The sequence below is a fragment of the Drosophila mojavensis genome, unplaced genomic scaffold, assembly GCF_018153725.1.
Source record: "Drosophila mojavensis isolate 15081-1352.22 unplaced genomic scaffold, ASM1815372v1 contig_19, whole genome shotgun sequence".
Classification (NCBI taxonomy): Eukaryota; Metazoa; Arthropoda; class Insecta; order Diptera; family Drosophilidae; genus Drosophila; species Drosophila mojavensis.
Genome location: NW_025318726.1, coordinates 1,641,349 through 1,660,786, shown reverse-complemented (window position 1 = coordinate 1,660,786; position 19,438 = coordinate 1,641,349). Strand labels below are relative to the sequence as shown.

The 19,438-nt window shown below is 38.8% G+C and overlaps 2 protein-coding genes and 1 long non-coding RNA gene across 6 annotated transcripts; 1 reads left to right on the top strand and 2 right to left on the bottom strand.

Annotated features, from left to right (window-relative positions):
* Window positions 1–2,125: 2,125 nt before the first annotated feature.
* On the bottom strand, window positions 2,126–12,570 carry LOC6572431 (uncharacterized serine-rich protein C215.13). The gene is made up of 4 exons (XM_001998504.4): window positions 12,153–12,570; window positions 3,663–5,443; window positions 3,471–3,600; window positions 2,126–3,402 (listed from the first exon to the last, which is right to left on the bottom strand). The coding sequence occupies exons 1-4, from the start codon at window positions 12,210–12,212 to the stop codon at window positions 3,097–3,099; spliced, it is 2,277 nt and encodes a 758-aa protein (XP_001998540.1). The 5' UTR covers window positions 12,213–12,570; the 3' UTR covers window positions 2,126–3,096.
* On the top strand, window positions 5,450–7,174 carry LOC116804657. Of its 2 annotated transcripts, none has more exons than XR_004364661.2 (2): window positions 5,450–5,989; window positions 6,056–7,174. It is a non-coding gene; the product is annotated as an uncharacterized LOC116804657 (long non-coding RNA). The 2 variants fall into 2 exon arrangements; XR_006356780.1 differs by having other exon boundaries at window positions 5,450–5,993.
* Window positions 12,571–13,558: 988 nt separating the features above from the next.
* On the bottom strand, window positions 13,559–18,434 carry LOC6572432 (protein slender lobes). 3 transcript variants are annotated; one of them, XM_044007824.1, is made up of 6 exons: window positions 18,218–18,434; window positions 17,950–18,039; window positions 15,839–17,891; window positions 14,749–15,793; window positions 14,464–14,682; window positions 13,559–14,402 (listed from the first exon to the last, which is right to left on the bottom strand). In XM_044007824.1, the coding sequence occupies exons 1-6, from the start codon at window positions 18,246–18,248 to the stop codon at window positions 13,950–13,952; spliced, it is 3,891 nt and encodes a 1,296-aa protein (XP_043863759.1). In that variant the 5' UTR covers window positions 18,249–18,434; the 3' UTR covers window positions 13,559–13,949. The 3 variants fall into 3 exon arrangements, with proteins under 3 accessions (XP_043863759.1, XP_043863760.1, XP_001998541.1); XM_044007825.1 differs by having other exon boundaries at window positions 14,749–15,825; window positions 15,871–17,891; XM_001998505.4 differs by having other exon boundaries at window positions 14,749–17,891.
* Window positions 18,435–19,438: the final 1,004 nt, after the last annotated feature.

Sequence of the window (19,438 nt, the reverse complement as noted above, 5' to 3'; positions counted from 1 at the left end):
GAATTGAAAGAAATCACAGAAGAAAAGAAAAAATCAATATTTTATGTTACTTTCGGCAAGTTCCGAGTTGTAGTCCATATCGAAGATCATAAACAAGCTATGCAACCTGAAGCATATAATACTCTCGGTACATATGGCTCGAGAGCCATATATTTATGTATATTCATATTAATCCCTCTAAATTTTAAAATCTATATGTTTCCCAAAATTGTGTTGTGTGACCTATCTTTAAGGATTGACATTTAAGATATCCCTGCACAATGCGAAGCTCAATGTCATTCAGTTTACCCACAAGCTGTAACTCGGTCCGATTTGGCATGGCTCTGTTTTTATAGAAACCAAATATCGGACCACAAACCTTTTCGATTGCTCAAGTCAAGCAACATTTATAATAACGAAATATAATATTACGAAATGCATTGCTCAATTTGCAAATACTAAGCTGAACTCTTGAGCTTTATTGGTTGTAAAACAGGAAACAAAATATAACGATAATAATTGAAATATCAATTCAAATCGAATCTACCTATTTATAAATGTGAAAATAAAGATGTCTAAAAAACAACGAAAAAAAACAACGAATGACTTTGTATTTATTTGGGGGCAGATGAATTAAAAATTGCTAAAGAACACTATTGATGTTTCATCATAGTATTTATTATTTATTTAAAATAATATTTCCCGCTGGGCGTAACCGAAAGACCTCATTACTGAAGATACCAAATGCCAGTCTATCGACACAGATATAAGAACATATAGAGTACAACACAACAATACAGATAGTACATAAACCGAATAAGAGTATACTCTTTTTACTTCGTAGAGTGTAGAGTTCATTCATTCAAACATCCTAGGCTGGCCTCATTCCTCATTCGGAATCTGAAGGAGAAAAGACTTGCACACATGCTAATCCAAAATACATAAAATATAAGCTTTTGACTTACTTATCTAATTGATATAATAATGTATGAGTATAATAACTAGATTAATGTGGATAATATCTACATAAATATGTTAATAAACATATATGATATTGGACAAGAATGAATGACAATATATGATAAACTGAGATACATACGAGAGCTACTGTGATCTATTCTGAACTTTTTTTAAATTCTTATAGAGTAACCTATCTATTATCACGATTTCCTATGGCATATAATTAGATCATAGACCTCCCCATACGTTGGTCGTAAATTCCTCAATGTTCTTCCGCAGTCCACTTGAAGCCCAGTGCAGGCGGCCGTCAATACAATGCTCATGCTCAAGCAGATATATCCTCTTCTTTATATTATTCTTTTTCGTTTTCTAAACTTTAAGATCATAAATACATAAAATTTATGTTGATTACAAAAAAAACATATTAAATTCAGATTCTTAAAAATGAATACCATATACCTTTAGTTGCCTATATACGAACCTCTGAAAACAATAACAATAAAAAATACTTTACAATTATTTTGTTTCTTTTTCTTCTTTTTTTTTTTTTTTTTTTGGTTTCAATTGTGTTTTACATATTGATTTTTCAACAACTCTATACAAAAATTGTTTATTTTTCTTAAAGTGATTTGATATTTATATATATATATTACATATAATATTTATAACTCTAATACAAAATATCTTAAGTTATAATTAATCATGAATAATACAACAAATATGTATGCATGAATATTGTGTCTGTATGTGTGAAGTGGCTATGAAAAAGAAAAGTATATTTAAATGGAATTGATCGCATCGACTGCTGCTGACTGTTTGATAATCGTTTTTATCGTTTAGTTAATTGACATAATTGTATTTTATCTTATTTCAGGTAGCTTAAAAACTGTTTGTACTTTGTATTTTAAATCTGAGGTCCTGAGTCCTGAATATTCGGCTGTAGATTTACGTTCAAGTGAGTTCAAGTCTTTTCGTTCGGGGAATTTTGACAATTCGTTTGGAATTCTTACAGTGTTGTGCGGGTTTGGTTGTTTTGGTTGCTATATCATTCATTATATTATAATTAACATACATTTTATTTACATCTAAAATAGTATACATTTCTTTCATAAGAAAAATTATTTACATACACATACAAATGTAATATGATGAAATATTTTTAAAATTTAATTGACTCTACATTTTAGAATAATTAGAGAATTCAAATTCTAATAACCTTGTATAGTAAATAGTATATAACATTTATACTTGGCAGCATGTTCTACCAACGTCTGTCTCACGAATACTGGACCGGCAAGTTTTGGATGGTTGTTTTCAACATTACCTACACAAATGTATATATAGAAAATTCGCTGAAAAATGCTTATAAATGCCATTTTTATGTACAGTTAACAATTGTGGAAATACCTATAAGCGATATTTCGTTGTCTGAAGTTTAGATTAGTCATACTTAAATATAAATTCAATTCGTAATTTTTGCCTGTTTCATTTTCTCAACAATTTTTTTACTCAATTTATGAAAAACAATAGTCAAAAGTAATTAATGTGTATGTTTATATAATTTGTTCTTTTTTTTTTTTTTTGGAGATCAATTTCAAAAACGCTCATTATAGTCAAGATTTTGAAAAACTATTAACACTATTAATGTTTCGTCATTTTTGGATTTCGGGAATTGAAACAATTACAAGTATTATCAAATTGGATGCATTTCTTGAGTTTTCGCTCAAGCGTCAAATTTTTCTTAACCAAACTTTCTAATTATGTGTCAGATATAATGGGAAGTCGTATATCTTATTAATTAATGCTTGCAACATAGACATTTATTTGAAAGCCCCCTTCAATGTACATAGAAATGAATACAAAGCGCGCGACCAAATTGAATATATAAATATGTTTGTATAGAAGTGCATATACCGATATATATATATATATATATATATATATATATGCATTTAAGTCGAAACTGCACTGTGCACATACAAAAACTGACTTAGAAATAGTTTTAAGCGTAGCTGATTGGTATTTCTAAAACGTTAACCTAACACTTAGTGTGTATGATCTCTATATACATATTTGATATATATATATATATATATATATATATATATATATATATATATCTAAACATATATATATGCATGAATATAAAATGACTGCTTAAATAATGCGATTAACCAACGGCATTTTCCGACGATTGTACGTGGGCGGCTGTTGCTGCTGGTGCAGGACTTGATGTACCTGCTGCACTTTAACTTTCTGGCCATACTGCTGTTCCAGCTCACCGGCCGGACCGATGGTGTAGTTGATGTCGAGGCGAGCACGTTTCGGTGACTGATAGCCATCGTTAGCATTTAGATCGGCCGGATTGAGCTCAATTATGTTTGCTGTCTGCCCATTGACTATGCCGTGGCGCACAGTCCGCTTCCCAGTATCGATGTCGATATCTTCGTACAGTTCGTCAACCTGTCGGAGGAACACGTCACAAATGTCAATGAATATAGTTCATTCATTCAAAGATCTATCAATCTTACCACAATATCGAATTCTCCGTTCTTTTGCGAAACGATCAGCTGATGGTCAGTTGGCGGGTGATTGGCTGCTTGATTGTTTGGATCATACTCATGAAGCACATGCTCCTCTTCATCCTCGCTGTTTTCCCAGCTGCGAATCGAAATCAAAGTATTATGAATTTGAATATTAATATTTGTTTTCTTCCGACTCACTCAACGTTATCGTTGTCCTCCTCTTCGACAAGCATCGCATCGATCATGGTATCATCGAAGTCATGCTCCTCCAAATCAGAGGACTCCTCGACTTCAGACTGCGAATCCAGCTCCACATCTGAATCAGCCGATCCGTGCTTCATTTCGCCTCGCTCAAGTGCCTCTAAATGCTCGGGATAGACCATCGCGCCGCGTATTGCTCCTGGATCCTTGCGCGACCACTTCTGCACCTCCTCGTCCATCTTGCAGATCCGCTCCGGATTCATGGCCCAGCGGCAACCCTTTCGCTGATTGCCATTCGTGGCCGGCCGCTCAATCTTCTCAAAGCACTTGTTCAGCGACAAGTTGTGGCGCACGCTGTTCTTCCAGCCGCTGGGCGCATTCTCAAAGTAGGGAAAATGCTGGCACAGGAAACTGTAGATCTCCGACACGGGCAGGGAGCCGGCACGCGAGTTCTTCAGCGCCAGCGCAATGAGGCAGGAGTACGAGTAGGCGGGCTTTGGGAAGGCGCTGCTCATGGCTGCCGGCTTCACCTTCTGCTGCAGCGGCTTGACGATGTTGCTGCCGTTGCTATTGCTGACGCTGCTGTGGATGCCACTGCTGTTGCCGTTGCTGAAGCTGGAGTTGCCCAGCGGTGCGAATGACAGTGGCGAAGAGGTGGTGGGCCGTCCAGCTGTCGACGACGAAGTGGAGGATGGCGAGCCAATGCTGTTCTGCACATGCACCTGGTGATGCGGCGAATGGGCCGACGAGGCGATGCTCTTCGGTGCATTGCCACGCCTCTGCACGCCATTCGCGTGCAGCGTCGTTATATTGTGCAGCGGACTCGCCTCCCGATCGCGCTTCAGCACAATGTTGCCATTGGAGGTGATGGGAGCGCCGTTGGGAGACTTTGCCGATGTCTGCTGCTTCAGCTTGTTGTAGGTGGCGCTGTTGGCAAAAGTCAGGCCACCGATGCCGGGACCTAGCTTAATGGTGTTGGTGCTGGCACCGCCAGTAGTCAGTAGACTAGTGCCTTTAGGCGCACCCTTCGCCTCTTCCAGGCCAGACGATTGCACCTTGCGCAGCTCCGTTCCCAGATCCTTGCGTACAGCATCCACTGCCGACGAGTTACGCCGCTGTAGTGCGGCATTCGTGGCCATGGTTGGCGGTGCTGTGCCGTTACTGCCGCTGCTTACGACTGATGTTGAAATGGGCAGTGTGGAAATCTGCTTGGGTATGTGGGCCATCACCTGCTCTCTGCGCATCGAACCGGCGCTGACCTTCATCTGCGCCGGGGAGAAGGTCAAATGCGACTTGTGCTGGTCACAAGGGGAGGCGGGTGGCGCCTGTCCAGCTGCGGATGCCGATCTGCTCTGCGTTGTCGGCGCCCCACCGCGCGACTTGTGCGGGGACCCCGAGCCAATTAATGAATTCGAGCCGGAATTTGAGTTAATCAGCGGCATCACGGAGATGGGACTGACACAGGCGCCAACGTCCGCATAATAATCCGCCGTCGACCAGAAATTGGCGCACGATCCCATCCACTTGGCTGTAGGCGAGGCATGCAGTGCGCTGCTAGCCAAGAGATTCGCATTTGCGTTGTGCGTTGAAAATGCACTGCTGCTGCTATTGTTGTTGTTGTTGTTTATGGCAGAAATAGCCTCCAGAGCATGGTCGAGCGAGGACGTCAAATCACTGGAGCTGCCGACCACATTGGCTATCTCCGCCCGAATGTCCACATCCAGCATATCCTGCATGGAGTCGGACACATAAAAGTCCAGCGAAGGCCCCGTCGCATCCTGTGAACAAATATACATTAGATATACTTCGTAATGCTATCGTCTCTTCGCAAATGAACGAATGAATCTACGCGCGGAATTACGACTGCTGTATGCGAAAGCTAACATTAAAGCTTACTGTTATTCAAATCAAAAGCTTTACATTTGATAAGATCACAGATATTTTGAAACAATGGCAGATACTTTTCACTCTAAACAAAAGTTAATAATAAAAAATAAATATTTCTTTATATATTATTTATTATCATATATAATAATAAATAAATCCATTCGTTCCTTATTTATATCAATCATTTTTAAAGTAAACTTTTAAACTAAAATCTTTTGTTTTATATTTTAGACAACAAAACACTAAAGGACAAAGATACAGTTACAGATACAGATAGAGATAGATATTGTATATCTATATTAGGAAAAAAATAACTGAATCAAAATAAATCAAATAGGCAAGGTGACCAAACTTTCTAATTGTTGCGCAACAGTGTTGAATAATGTTAACTGATCAAACAAACCAATGATCAGCTGTTGCTCTACATTAACTGTTTTGTAGGTAACCATTTAAAAATAATACAATTAATTATATTGTAAACAATTATATTACTATTTACATAGGCATTTGCTGTTCGCATTCCTGCTCCGCTTGCAACCTGTTGTCATTTCTTAAATTAACATAGGAGACTTGCATTTCTGTATACATTGGCTCCACTTACATATGGACATACTCATATACATACATACATCCATATTAGTGGATTAGTGGATTCTTTAAATATACAGATACATAAATATGTATGTGCATGATTCATATCGAGTATATTATGCCATCAACGTTATCATTATCAGCCTTGTTGTATTGTATGTATGTATGTAGTTGTCATCATACTCGATTTGTTATACAAATGTCTGTATGTCTGTAGATGTTTGTATGTACATAGGATACACAATCAAGTATATACTTTTCCTTTTTTAATGTGCACCAACAACAAGAACTGACATGTTCATGGGAACGAAGCAGGAGCAGTGTCCAAACCGGTTTTACGCTCCACGGCAGGCATCGAAAGACAGACACAGGCTGCATATGGCACACAGCATACCATCATATATGTATGTATGTATGTGTGCATACGTCTGTACATATCGGCGCCAATGTCCAGCAACAACAAACGTGAATTACAACACATGCATTTCAGTCACACATACATATGAATAACAGTGCCTGAGCCTGGGATATGTGCATACATATGTATGTATATCATTGCATGCAGGCAGGCAAGTATGAATCAAAGGCCACCATCTTAAACCGGATATCAATAAAATCGAAAGTTTTATGTAAACAGACTGATGCAGCCGAACAAAACATAAACAAGGCAACATTTTGTACTGTACATCATACTGATGTATAAATGTTGCACGTGATTACAGATGATCGACTGTACATACATATGTATTTATGAAATATACATCAGCACATGAATACTAAAGGGTCGAGCTCAAAGATCAAGTCTAGAAATTACTTATTACAGCTGCAAACTAAGTGGATACATACACACATATACATACATACAATCATGGATATATTATGCAGCATAAAGATATTTGTATATTTGCTGCCTTTATAGGAACAAACAACGAGCCTATGCTAAAAACAACCACCGCTGCAAATGTTGCCAATCTAAAAATGTTGCAGCAACATTTCACGGCGAATATACGAGAAAAGGGGAACAGATATATGTATGTATGTAAGTATGTGCGTCTGTACGTCTGTTTATATGTATGTTTGTAGGTCTGTACATCGAAAAGCAGAGAAAAAAAAGGAATAAAGCAAGCGAGTGGAAGAGAAACCACACAGAAAAACTCTGCTACTCTTTATGTTGAAAACATAGAACATCGACCGCACAACACAGAGTTCTCTGTTGAGCGCACAGGCACACCAACACAGTACAGTTGGCAACAAAACATTCTGCAAAACGAAACAACAACAGAGTAGCAGAGCTGAAAGTTGAACAACTGTGCGCTCGTCTGAGTACTTTTTGTGATGTTGCGATAACTTGAATTCTGCTACGAAAAAGGGTAGTAGGCGCCAGTTTAACAGTTTAACAGCTCGAGCCGCTCAACGTGCCGCATATGTTAAGACATGCTCAGCAACATTTTGTTTTCATGTTTTCATTTTTCATGTTTTTTATGCTTTGAGTATTAGGCGCAACTTCACATTTTATACGACACTTTGTAAAAAGAGAGGCAAACGCTCGCGCCTGTTACATGCTCTTTGGGGTGGGTGCTGGCTGGTATCTGTAGGTGTGTTTGGCTTAGATGGCAATGAGAGCAGCGTGTCCTTGGACACATTCCAACTCATTGACCCGGCCGGCCCGACCCTGGCGTCTGCTCCCGTTGAAAAAATCGATAGATGCGCCACAAACACACACATACAGCGCCACATGCCGCATGCCGCATGCTCTACGAATGATGATAAGTTGCATAATTTAGCAGGATTCCATAAATTTGTACAGGCCTTCAATGCTGTTGGCGCGCGTTCTTTTATCAGCTCCCAAATGTGCTGGGATGTACACACACACACACGCACACACACACACAAATCCTGTGTCTGGCTGGTGTCTGGGCAGCTTTAATGCAAAATGAAAGGAAATTTTGAATGGAAAATACTGTGCAACACCTTCAAGAGGTGCGAACTGCAGAATTGACTTTGCCTCCTGCTCTCTCAGTGGTGTCCACGGCACCAGAAACAGGGCGTGCAACAACAATTGGGGCACAGCAGGTGTTGCACATTGAAAAACAACAGCAGCTGCCTCATCAGCAACAGTCATTTGGCTCTTTGACTTGTAATGCAACAAGCTGCACTAACTGAACGAAGCAATATAAGGGACATTCATATGAATACTAAAGTAAATGTAAATATATACAGATGTGTGCATGTAATATTTATGCACTAAAATAATAGCTTTATATAAGCATTATAAGCAAGCATAATAATAATAATAATAATTATGTATTATGTAATTATACATATGTAATTTTAATTTATGTAAAAATATGTATGTACATACATATGTATGGATGAAAGATGTGGTAGATGTAGTATGTATAGTAATCACATGGTGAATTTATATTAAAAATGATAATTACCAATTTGTATTGTGTTTAATATTATGGTATACATTTATTATGAATTAAAAATTGCATACATAAATTATAAAATGTTGTATTTGTCTTTATTTTATGAAAAATATGCATATATATTTTTCATTAATAATTTCGTACAGAAAAAAAAAATCGCTCAAATTATTATGAATTTAAACATGTTAAAATTTCTTTTATACTTTTGTTATTGGTAAAAATATTTTTACAAATTTATAAATTTTTAATAACAAGGCTATTATGTATTATTTTTTATTTATTACATATCGTTTTAATTTGTATCATACATATGTACATACATATTATACACACATGTATGTCCATTGCGCAAAAACTAGTTCAATAACGAATAAATAAAAGACTCCTCTGTTCCATTCAAGCAAACTTCATTCTATTATCGATATGCATTACTATAAAGTGTGCGTGTGTGTGTGCGTTAATGTGCGTGTATTAGTGATCCGATAACCTTTTGCCAAGCAGGCTGACAGACTGAGCAGGCAGGCAAGCAAGCAGGCAGATAGAGCAGACGGCAGGCAGCTGCAATTTGAGCACTCAGGGGTTGTCCCCGTATTCGTACGTACACACGCACACACACAGGCATACATACATACGTATGTACAAATTCATTTGACTGTATGTATACGAAAGTGTGGGTAAATAGCTGTTACTCTGTAAGTTGTGAAGTGCACATTTTCCAACGGAAAGGAAACTTCCTGCTTCTAATTGCCTTTACTCACTATTTGTCTTGGCTGGCAATTCATATCACCTGCATTACATATATGCACTCTCCTTCTCTTTCTTTTTTATAAAAAAAAATTGCTTTCGAAAAAATGTGCCGAAATAAAAATGCATTGAGCAGGCGATCAAAATTGGCAGCAGGCAAACGAATAGCAAAAAAGGGAAAACTTTATAAAACTTTAGTTTGCCGATTGAAGCCTGAAATTGCCGCCTTCTGTTGACCTTTTGAGCGGCGCAAGATTGGAATGGAAAGCATGGACACGGCCGACCTCACACATATGTACACACAGACATACACATTTGCATGTATGAATGTGTGCGTGTGTAAATGATTGGGCAGACGGCAGCATGCAGAGAGCTCAGTGTCGCACCCTTGGCTCAATTCGTGGCCTAGACAACGCAAGGCGACTGGGGTGCAGCATTTCATACGCCGCCTTGTAGAATTACTTTTGTGTTACTGTGTGCATGTGTGTGTCTGTGTTATCGGTAATTCCTTTTTGGTACCTTCGCCATCCTTTGCATCTGCTGTGCATCTTTTGTATTTGCTGTTACCTCGGTTATTTTTCTTTTTACACCGCTTTCACCTTAAAATTGTAATGGCTTGACGGCTCTGGCTCTGGCTTCGACTCTGGCACACAAATCCAAATCCGAATCTGGACTCGACAGAACCAGGTAAACGAACAAAATCAGCATGGCAGGCAACATTGCACCAACGGCAAATGTCTTCGCCGTAATTATGAGCGCCTATTTGTAAATTGCTTTATGTCCCGGGAAAAGCGACGTTGTAAATCAGTTTTTAGTCTATATTTATGATATCTTGTCTTTTTTGGGCTATATGCAAAAAATACATCCAGCACCAAAGGGTTGCCTCGAGGGTGGGTGTGTCCACGTGTGTGTGTGTGCGTGTGCGAGCCGTGAGAAAATCTATGCGGCATACAGCTGGGCGCTCATATTCAAGCAACAAACGAACCACAGCGCGCACTGAGCAGCGACATGTTGCCGGCTACATGAGTTTGAGTCTGAGTTTTTCTTTCCACAATCTGCCGATTGGGGGGCAAATGGGGTTTCACTCAAACTCAATTCGCCGGCCGGCTAGTCGGCGCGTTGAACTTTGAAGTTTATGCATGCCTTTACTTTTTTTTTTTTTTTTTTTAATTTTTATTTCTTGAGAGCGCGAGCGAAAGCTTTTGATGTGTGACCATTGAGAGCGCTTTGGCTCGGCTCTCGGTTCTCTTCTCCTCCATCACTTGTGGCGTTTCGAAAACGACATGAAAGACAAAAGCGTTTTGCTGTGTTTGCTTTTCTTTGTTTCTCCTCGCAAACATACATATATATATACATATGTATACAATATACATAAGAGCTACACTGGCACACACACACATACATTCAACACACTTGTAGCTCTCATGCGATTTTTCTGTGTGTGTGTGTGTGTGTGTTTGCAAATTGCTTCATGTTAAATATGACTTTAACAGGCGCGCATACTTCTAAAAATCTGTGGCGCTTATCAAAAAACCTTGTAGGAGGTCAGGACTAATATGAGTAATGTCTTACTAAAACAAATCATTAAACTTGAATATCTAACACTGTATGTCAATACAACAAATCGGTGTACTTTTATACATGTATATATATCATATTCCCTAATTTAATTTAATCATGCCAAATTTTCGACTACATAAGACAGAAGAAACCGCCAGCAAACGAGGTGAACGTTTGGCCTTCAAAAAGTTTAAAACGCAAAAAAACAAAAGATACAGCTTGAAGCAGCTCGCAGAACAGCGACAAACATATTTATATGTTCATATGTATACACATACATACAAAAGATACATACATACTTGAGTATGTTTACCAATAAAAAAAAAGTTAAATAAATTACGCATGATGCTTTGGATAGCTCCGAACAAGAGAAACAACTTATAATTATTTGTCGCTTTAAATAAATGAAGGTCATCCAACCGATTCCCCATCTCAAACTCAAACTCAAACTCATCCCAGCGAACAACAGTAACAGCAACCAACAGCAAAGTTTTCGCCGCCTTTTTGCTGCCTACGTTTTTAGTGCACACAACAGAGCGCTGTTGAGTCAGCAATAACATTAGCGCTGGCTTTACATCGACTTGGTCTCCACATACGATAATACCCGAGTTATTAACCGGACATAGCTCCAAAGTTGAGGAAGCATATTTATTTAAAAAAAAAAATCCTATTAATGGTCACATTATCGGCCGCTCTGTTCCGGCTATGACCGCTCTTTGGTCCCCCACTCACCACCATTAATCAGCACTTCCAGTGAATGTGACTTAAGAGTAATTTTAAAGATCGCAAACACACATACACTTACACGAGTGTGTAATAGTGTGGGTACTACTCGCTGCAAAAGTTGGCGAATCAATTTTAAAAAAAACGAACGTTAATACCGAAGCGAATTTGCCAACGAGCACAAGGCAAGCGAAACAAAAGAGAGGGGTAAACATTTTTTTTTGGCGAGTGCGCAACAGACTGGGCTCTGTTAAAGAGTGGCAGGGGGAACGCAGGTGCCAAAATACTAGGAAAAGTCTTTGTAGACTTCGGCGAATTCACAGTGAAACGAACGTTACAAGTTTGAAAACAAACGATAAAAGCTTGCCAGTTTATTGGTAAATATGCTTGTATGTGTGTTACCGGCCGGCATGCAAATTGGATTTCGCTAATTTGTATTTATCGCTGATGCTTTGTTGACTTTTGGTGAACAAATATACATACACACATGTGTGCTTCGATGTTCATGCGATTGTGCGGGAGTTAATTATGTATGTATGAAAATACTTACTGCATATTTACTGAAGAAGCCCTCGTGAATACTGCTTGAATAATCCTCTAATTCGAACATGTTGTATCCGTTTTACTGCAAATTTACTGTTGCATATGCGCTTTGTTTTGATCAATTTGCGATTCTCTCGTTTCTTAATCTCCTTGCTTATAAAACCGTTACACGACTGGTATAAGAGAACTACCGTTTCTTTGTATTTGACAATTTATTTCACACTTGCACATTTATTTTTGAAATATTTAAATATTTGTAAATATCAATTTTCATGTTGGTATAATTTCATTTTTGCACCGGTACATTTTGTAATTATTTTTAATAAGCTTCTCTTTTTTAGCAAAAACAATATAGCCACTAACAAAATTTTTTACCGCCGCACGTCCGCTCTGTTCGGGCTTGTTGTTGCATTTGAGATATTCTGCTTGGAAGAACGTATCGATATAATTATTGCAAAAGGTGAGTAAACGATATTTTCTCGATATATTCACCTCAATGTTAATGAAAGTATCAGTACTGTTAATGGCCGTTTGGAATTTAAATGTCTTTGTTCTTGAGAACATTAACTGAATTTTTTATATATCTATTTTTAACCCATAATGATCAATGATATTAAAGTTTGTTTTATTTCTTATTGTTTAAAATCAAAGCACGGGATCAAATTATTTTTCGGAAACAATAACCTAACCTAACTATAACAAATAAAAATGTTTAACACATAGTGATCCAGCTGTAAATTTGTTAAAGAAGAGCTAAATGTTTCTCACTGCTTCCTATTTGTTTATTATTTGAATTTAAGATTTTAAATAAATATATATGTGACAAATGATTAAATTATAGACATACAAAATAAAATGTGGACTATCGATATTATATTATAGTCCGATCAAACGCGCAATTTATCGAAAAGAATTTATTTCGCATAATTCACCACACACCAATCGTCCGATGTGAATATCCGTTTAATTTAAAATTTGGAGGCTTGAAAAATTCCGTACACAATAATATCTGACAAAAACATAAAATTCACCAACACAAAGCATATCAAAATAGATGCTAGCATTTTGTGAATAATTCACAAATTACATTAAATGTAATACCATATAATTCAGCGGGAAATTTTTATTATTTATATTTAGCAGATGCTGGTGGATAAGCTATCGAGCTGTCGATATAAAATCGACTCATTAGGCACTGTTAGTCGTAAATTATTATTAATATATCATCATAATGAGCTTCCAACAATATTAAAGTTTATTTGCTTTGTAAAAGATATTATTAATTTTTGAAATTTATATCTTAATTTAAATGATAATATAAATAAAAGACAAAATACCGAAGCAAAAGTAATTTCAGTATGATATTTTATATTTAATTTTGAAAAATGATATTTTAAACAAACAAAAAGAAAATATGGCAAGCAATTATGTATTAATTTCAATTTCGATATTTTGGTTACAATGTACAGATATATGGATAATATTTCAAAATATAATTCACAGTATTTAGGAAAAAAATTAAACAGTATAAATTTGAACATGTTTTTAATTCGAAGGAGGCTCAGCTCGTTTTAAGTATTTTAATACATAACAAATAAAAAATATAAAACTTCAATTCGCTTACTCTAAACGTTACACTGGAGCAACAATTCAAATGCAAGCATAATTCAGTTGTTGAACAATGAACAAAACTTACGAAAAAAATTTATATATACTATATGTAAATTAAATGAATTCAGCGAGCCTGCATGCGATAGTGCTATCAACGAATAAGTAATATATATAATATATAGAGTACTACTACCTATTTGTGACGTCTACCAAAAATTTCACGCTTAAAGCGCAACGCCGATTCCGTAGCTGGGTTACGAACCGGCGACGATGCTGATGAAAACGATGACGCCAACTTTCTGCCAATTATTTTTACCTCTTTGAAACCGTAGCGGGGCTTGGGTGATTGGCGAATCTCCTTGAAATACTTTGAGGTAGGCGTGCACGGCTCGACCTGCACAATGCTGGACGATGTCTTGAATGTTTCAATACGTTTCGGCTCTTTGTTGCTTCTAACTGTGACGTAACCCGCAGTGGTCCTTATACGTCTGGGAGATTGGTGATTCTCTTCGTCTGAGCTCTTCACTGGAGATACTTGAATCAATTTGTTCTTTTTCTGTTTGTTGTTTGTGGATCGCTGCTTCGCCTTTGCGGACTTGGTGTTATCCGGCGGCTGAGGAGATATTTTCCGCGCCAGAGACTGGGGCTGCAAGACCCAGAGCCAAGAATTAGACAGTCGAGTACATAATCCAAAATCCACAACTTACGTGATTGCTGGCGGTCTCCGGGATGAGCATATGCATAGCATGCTTGATGGCCTGCTTGGTGGCTTGCAGACGTTTCAAATCCTTTTTTATCGTAGTCTTAACGGGTTCTTGCTTAGGCGCGCCTGTTCCCACCTTAATGGCGTTGTCAGAGCTGCCGCCACAAACAGGTATAGTCTTGGAAATCGTGCGATCCCTTTGCTTTCTGCCCGCTGCAACGCGCTGTAAAGGATGAAAAGTTCATTACAAATTTTTAATTCGCGTCGGATTACGCTTCAGATAGCTCACCTGTTTCTTCTGCTCCAGCTTAGCTTGGTTCGCCGCCAGAATCAGGGTTTCACAATACTCCAGGTATTCGTCGCGGCTCTTTGTTGCAGTTGTGGCCAGTTTCTCCTCCTTCTCCGCTTCAACAGTTTCATCTACTTTGCTAACAGTTTTCTTGGGGCTTTCAATCGGCTCTGCTACCTCTTCTTTAATATATTCCACAGGTTCACGTTCACCCATTTCGATATCACTTTGTAGTAACTTATCACAAGTTCCTTCATTGGCTTCTCTCAGCATTTCAGCTGATTCGCTGGCGTGCAATCCGTCGACAGTGCCACAGAAGCTCTTTGATAAACGCTTCCGCTTGGTCCGCTGGCGGCTCTCCTCGGCCAGAGTCTCGATGAACGATTGTGATGGATTGACATCGCTGTCCAATTGTTCACTGCGACGCTTTAATTTCGGCTTTGGCTGCTTATCGGAGCGGCCCTGTAGATCCTGCACGTACAAAGTTTGGCGACGTGCTTTCTGGAGCGGATTGAACATCTGGCGCAGGTGTGATAGATCACACGAATCCAGTTCGGATAGAAGAGCCGCCTCTTCCTCACGCTTCTGGTTGGCATGGAATGTCGAGGACTTGCTAGTAGATGCAGCAGATGCAGCTTTTTCCTCAGATTTATCTAAATTCGGTTTGGTCTCTTCAACCTTAACAACGGGCGACTCGGTCAGATCCACCTCGTCATGGGATTCAGCTTCTGATATTTCATCGCCCGAATTGGGCAACTCTCCCTCGCTCACTTCATCCTCAGAATCAATCACTTCACAAGTACTCATATTGATAATCTTGGCATCCTTTTGCTCTTTCTCTTCATTGGAACTAGCGACAATATCCTCAAGCACTTCGGCTGCATCTTTGTGGATCTTTTGGTCTATATTAAACTCTATTGGCGGAGCTGTCTTGTTCAACTTATCGGATTTCTGAGGCTTTAATTGTGAATTATCGCATACCGACAAATGCAAACGTTTCTCAAGCTTTTTAGGTGACTTTAGTGGCTGCAGCTGCTCAGATGATTTAAGCTTTTTAGGTGACTTTAGTGGCTGCAGCTGCTCAGATGATTTAAGCTTTTTAGGTGATTTTAGTGGCTGCATCTGCTCAGATGATTCCTGACATGTACCGATGTCTCCTTTATCATCTACAGGGACTGATTCTTCTTTCGGTTCTTCAATATCATTTTCCTTCTTTTCTTGAACTATTTTTATCTCCTTTTCTGTTCCATCGATATCATCATTCTTATCCTTTTCACCGTTCTCTTGCACACTATCATTATCGCTGCTCCATTTTGCTTCCACTGATTCAGCAATATCATCATCATTATTTTCTTGAATATTCTCTTGCTCATCAGCATCATCGCTGCTATCATTGATAACAATACGACGTCTTTTTTTGGTTTGCGATTCCGGTTCCGGTCCAGCATCTTCGTCAGAAAAATGCAAAGGTGACAACATATCCTCATCCTCTTCATCCTCTAAACCATGCTCATCCCCTTCGTTGTCTAACATATCCACATCCCCATCATCATCTGATACTATAAACGAGAGTTTTTCATCGGCACTATCTTCTGACTGATCATCAGTAGTGTCCTTGCTGCCAACAGATTCGCCATCTACTGGGATTTCATTTGCCGCGATCTCTTCGCAAAGGGAGCTATCCATTGAGTCACCAGAGTGATAATCATTAGCAACCTCCACTTCATTGTCAAAATATTCGGCCACAGATGGATCTTGAAATACATTGTCCACGCCATCATCATCATCCTCTTCCTCATCCTCCTTCTCATCTATATACGCTATCTCCTCGTCAACGACCTCATCGTCACTGCCAAGGGGTGGGGTTGGCAATTTAGGTCTCTCGACAACTGGGTTTTTATCTGATAGAGGTTCTGATAGAGGTTTTATCATATCAATTTGCGGCGGTGGCTGATTCGATTCGTTGGATGCAGTGGATACAGTTTCGCTCGATGGTATCTCTAGCTTGGCCAGAGGTGTTGAGCTATTGCGCCCCTTTACGTTAATTGACTTCAAAGGCGTTGCGATCTTGGCCTCTGCAAGGTTAATGAATTCTCGTGCCTCTGGTATTTTAGTGCGTGCTGGAGTTTTCGGAAATTTGGGCTTAACAGTCTCCTCATATGGTCCACAGTTAGTGAAGACTACAGTTTTAACGGGCTCTGCCTGTTTTGTTCCCAGTAAACGTTTCTTTATGCCTGGTGTTAGATCGGGCAAACGAATATCATTGGTGACTTCAGCATTACCAGCTGCTGCTTCATCATTCGCTGGAGACACAACGACCGGGTCAACGGGCTTTGGCGGGACGTCAGCAGGGGCATCAACAGATTTCTTTATCTCAGCTTTGTCTTCGATAATCTCTGCTTTTGTAGCGTCAGGCTCTTTATCCTTGACAATGGATACATTTAGATCCTTAGTGGACTGTGGCGTATCTTGCTTGCCGCTCATCAGGATATCTTTGACTTTTACCATAACTTTAACAGTGGCCAAAGCAGGAGTCATAGGATCCTTCGTGGCAGCAGAATCGTTTGATTCTTCAGTTACGCCTATATCAGAGTGCAATGATGTCTGTGCCTCGCTTGGCGCATCTACAATTTCAGAAGCGTTTTCAATTGATTCTTTTGTTTGCTTTTTCTGTTTCTCTTCCGATGAATTTAGTGTATCAAATTGCAGCTGAGTTTGGTTCTTCATGGGCGGAGTCTTCGACATAGAACGCGTCACACGCCGCTCCTCTGATGATGATGATACGTTAAGCCGTTTATTTACATCAGTACCAGTTGGAGTGCGCTTGGAGTCAGCAGCAGCAACAGCAGCAGCTTTAGCCCCATCGTTGCTCCCTTTGATATTATTGTCTGGGTTGGACATACTCTGTGCTGCTGCCGTTTGACTAGCTTCCTCTTCAATTACTTCTTCAGGCAATGGCAACTTTCTGACCACCGCCTTGGCAGGGGTGCGCGACGACAGTTTAGTAGCCGACAAGGTCAAAGTTGGGGTAGCTGGCTCTGGCGTAACTCCGCGTGCTAGCGACGCACGGGTAGTCCGAGTCGGAGTTCTCAAATCGGCAGTGGCTGAGTTCAGACGTGTTCGACGAACTGGACGTGGAGATGCTGCAATAACAATACTCAGCATTGAATATGCGCATCAATAATTACGAAATGCACCTACCACGCTCTACAGTTGAGTCTATAGCTGGGGTCATGGCGCGGCCATCGGAATCTGGCAGAGCAGAAAGTCGCCGACTTCGTGCGCGAGTTACTGTAAATGCACAAAATTCCATATTAGCTGACCTTTATTCATACACAAACATTTCCACAGAGACAATGAAGCAACGCGCTTTCTCTTCGCGTGTGTTTTTAAATTCAAACGGATTTCCTACCGAAACATTTGTGGAGAAGCAACAAGCTGTAAGCGAAGCATTTTCATTGCAACTTACCACGAGGAGTACCGCCGTTATCTTCGTCCATTTTAATGTTGTTTCTTATTTTTATTTTTTGTAATCTTTTTCTTTATTTATATTAATAGTTAAAGCCTTTAAGACAAATTTCTAATTGTGAAATTCGATTGACAAACTGGACGACGCTAATCTTAGAAATGAAATAACCAAGCACTAAAAACGAGCACCGCCAAAATGACATGTGCCTGTGTGCGTGACTTCTTGTCAATTTGCAACACTGCTCACAATGTTGAAGAAAACATCGATTAAAAGTTTGGCGCCAGTAATTTAAGTAAGCACTACGATTTAAATGAACTTCCGCTAGGGAGTCTGAGTGGCCTACTTAAATTATTAAATATGAGCACCAAAACCCATTTTTTCTACATGTATGTACTATTTATTAGTTAGGTGCCAAAATGCTTAATGAATACTTACATATACTCTTTAATGGCAAAATTATTGCTGTAGGCCATAAATTCTAATTTGACAGTGGTTCTACAATTATAATTCTGGTTATAGCATCCCATACACACACATGCACACATGCATACGATCAACGGCTAATTTTTGAATTTACAATTTGCACAGGCAGCAGAATTAGGCAGAATTTGAAACAGGCAAATAAATGCTCACGCATACATACGTATTTTCTTGTGATCAACAACGCTTTCCCCCCGCTTACCGTTCCGTTAAATTATCTTGAAACCGCTAGCATTTTGCGTGAGCATTGTAGACCCTGGAATCGTCGCGAACAAATTTAAATTTACATGTGTGAGCTGATGCTTATGCAAAGAGAGAGGGATAGAATATAACGAGATGGGAATATGCACATATGTATATATATATGTACGTGCATATGTATGTTTACACCCATATGCTTCATGTATCAACGTAAGAATCGCCTGCACACTTTCTGTGTTGAAATTTGCTCTGCTTGTACAGTCTATATCTATGAATATAGTATATATGTACATACATGCTTATGTACATTCATATGTATGCTTTCTGTGGTTAGCGATAAGCTAGAGCTCAGAATCCTCAATGAATGAATGCCAATTATACATACATACATACATATTTATATCCATATGTACACATTTAGTTACATATATTACTATGTACATACATATGTAAATATCATATCATTACATTAATAAGAATATCGTAATTCATCAAGGTGTGTTTGATTTTGATAATCAATTTATATGTTGTTATGTACGT

Bases quoted from the DNA above. Each gene is read 5' to 3' on its own strand.
- LOC6572431 (XM_001998504.4), bottom strand. From the start codon at position 12,212: ATGTTCGAATTAGAGGATTATTCAAGCAGTATTCACGAGGGCTTCTTC. The intron at 5,444-12,152 runs GTAAGTATTTTC...ATTTGTTCACAG, and splicing joins GCTTCTTCAGTAAATATGCA to GATGCGACGGGGCCTTCGCT. The intron at 3,403-3,470 runs GTAAGATTGATA...TTCCTCCGACAG, and splicing joins ACGGAGAATTCGATATTGTG to GTTGACGAACTGTACGAAGA.
- LOC6572432 (XM_001998505.4), bottom strand. From the start codon at position 18,248: ATGGACGAAGATAACGGCGGTACTCCTCGTG. The intron at 14,683-14,748 runs GTGAGCTATCTG...CATCCTTTACAG, and splicing joins AGCTGGAGCAGAAGAAACAG to CGCGTTGCAGCGGGCAGAAA. The intron at 14,403-14,463 runs GTAAGTTGTGGA...TGGGTCTTGCAG, and splicing joins CGGAGACCGCCAGCAATCAC to CCCCAGTCTCTGGCGCGGAA.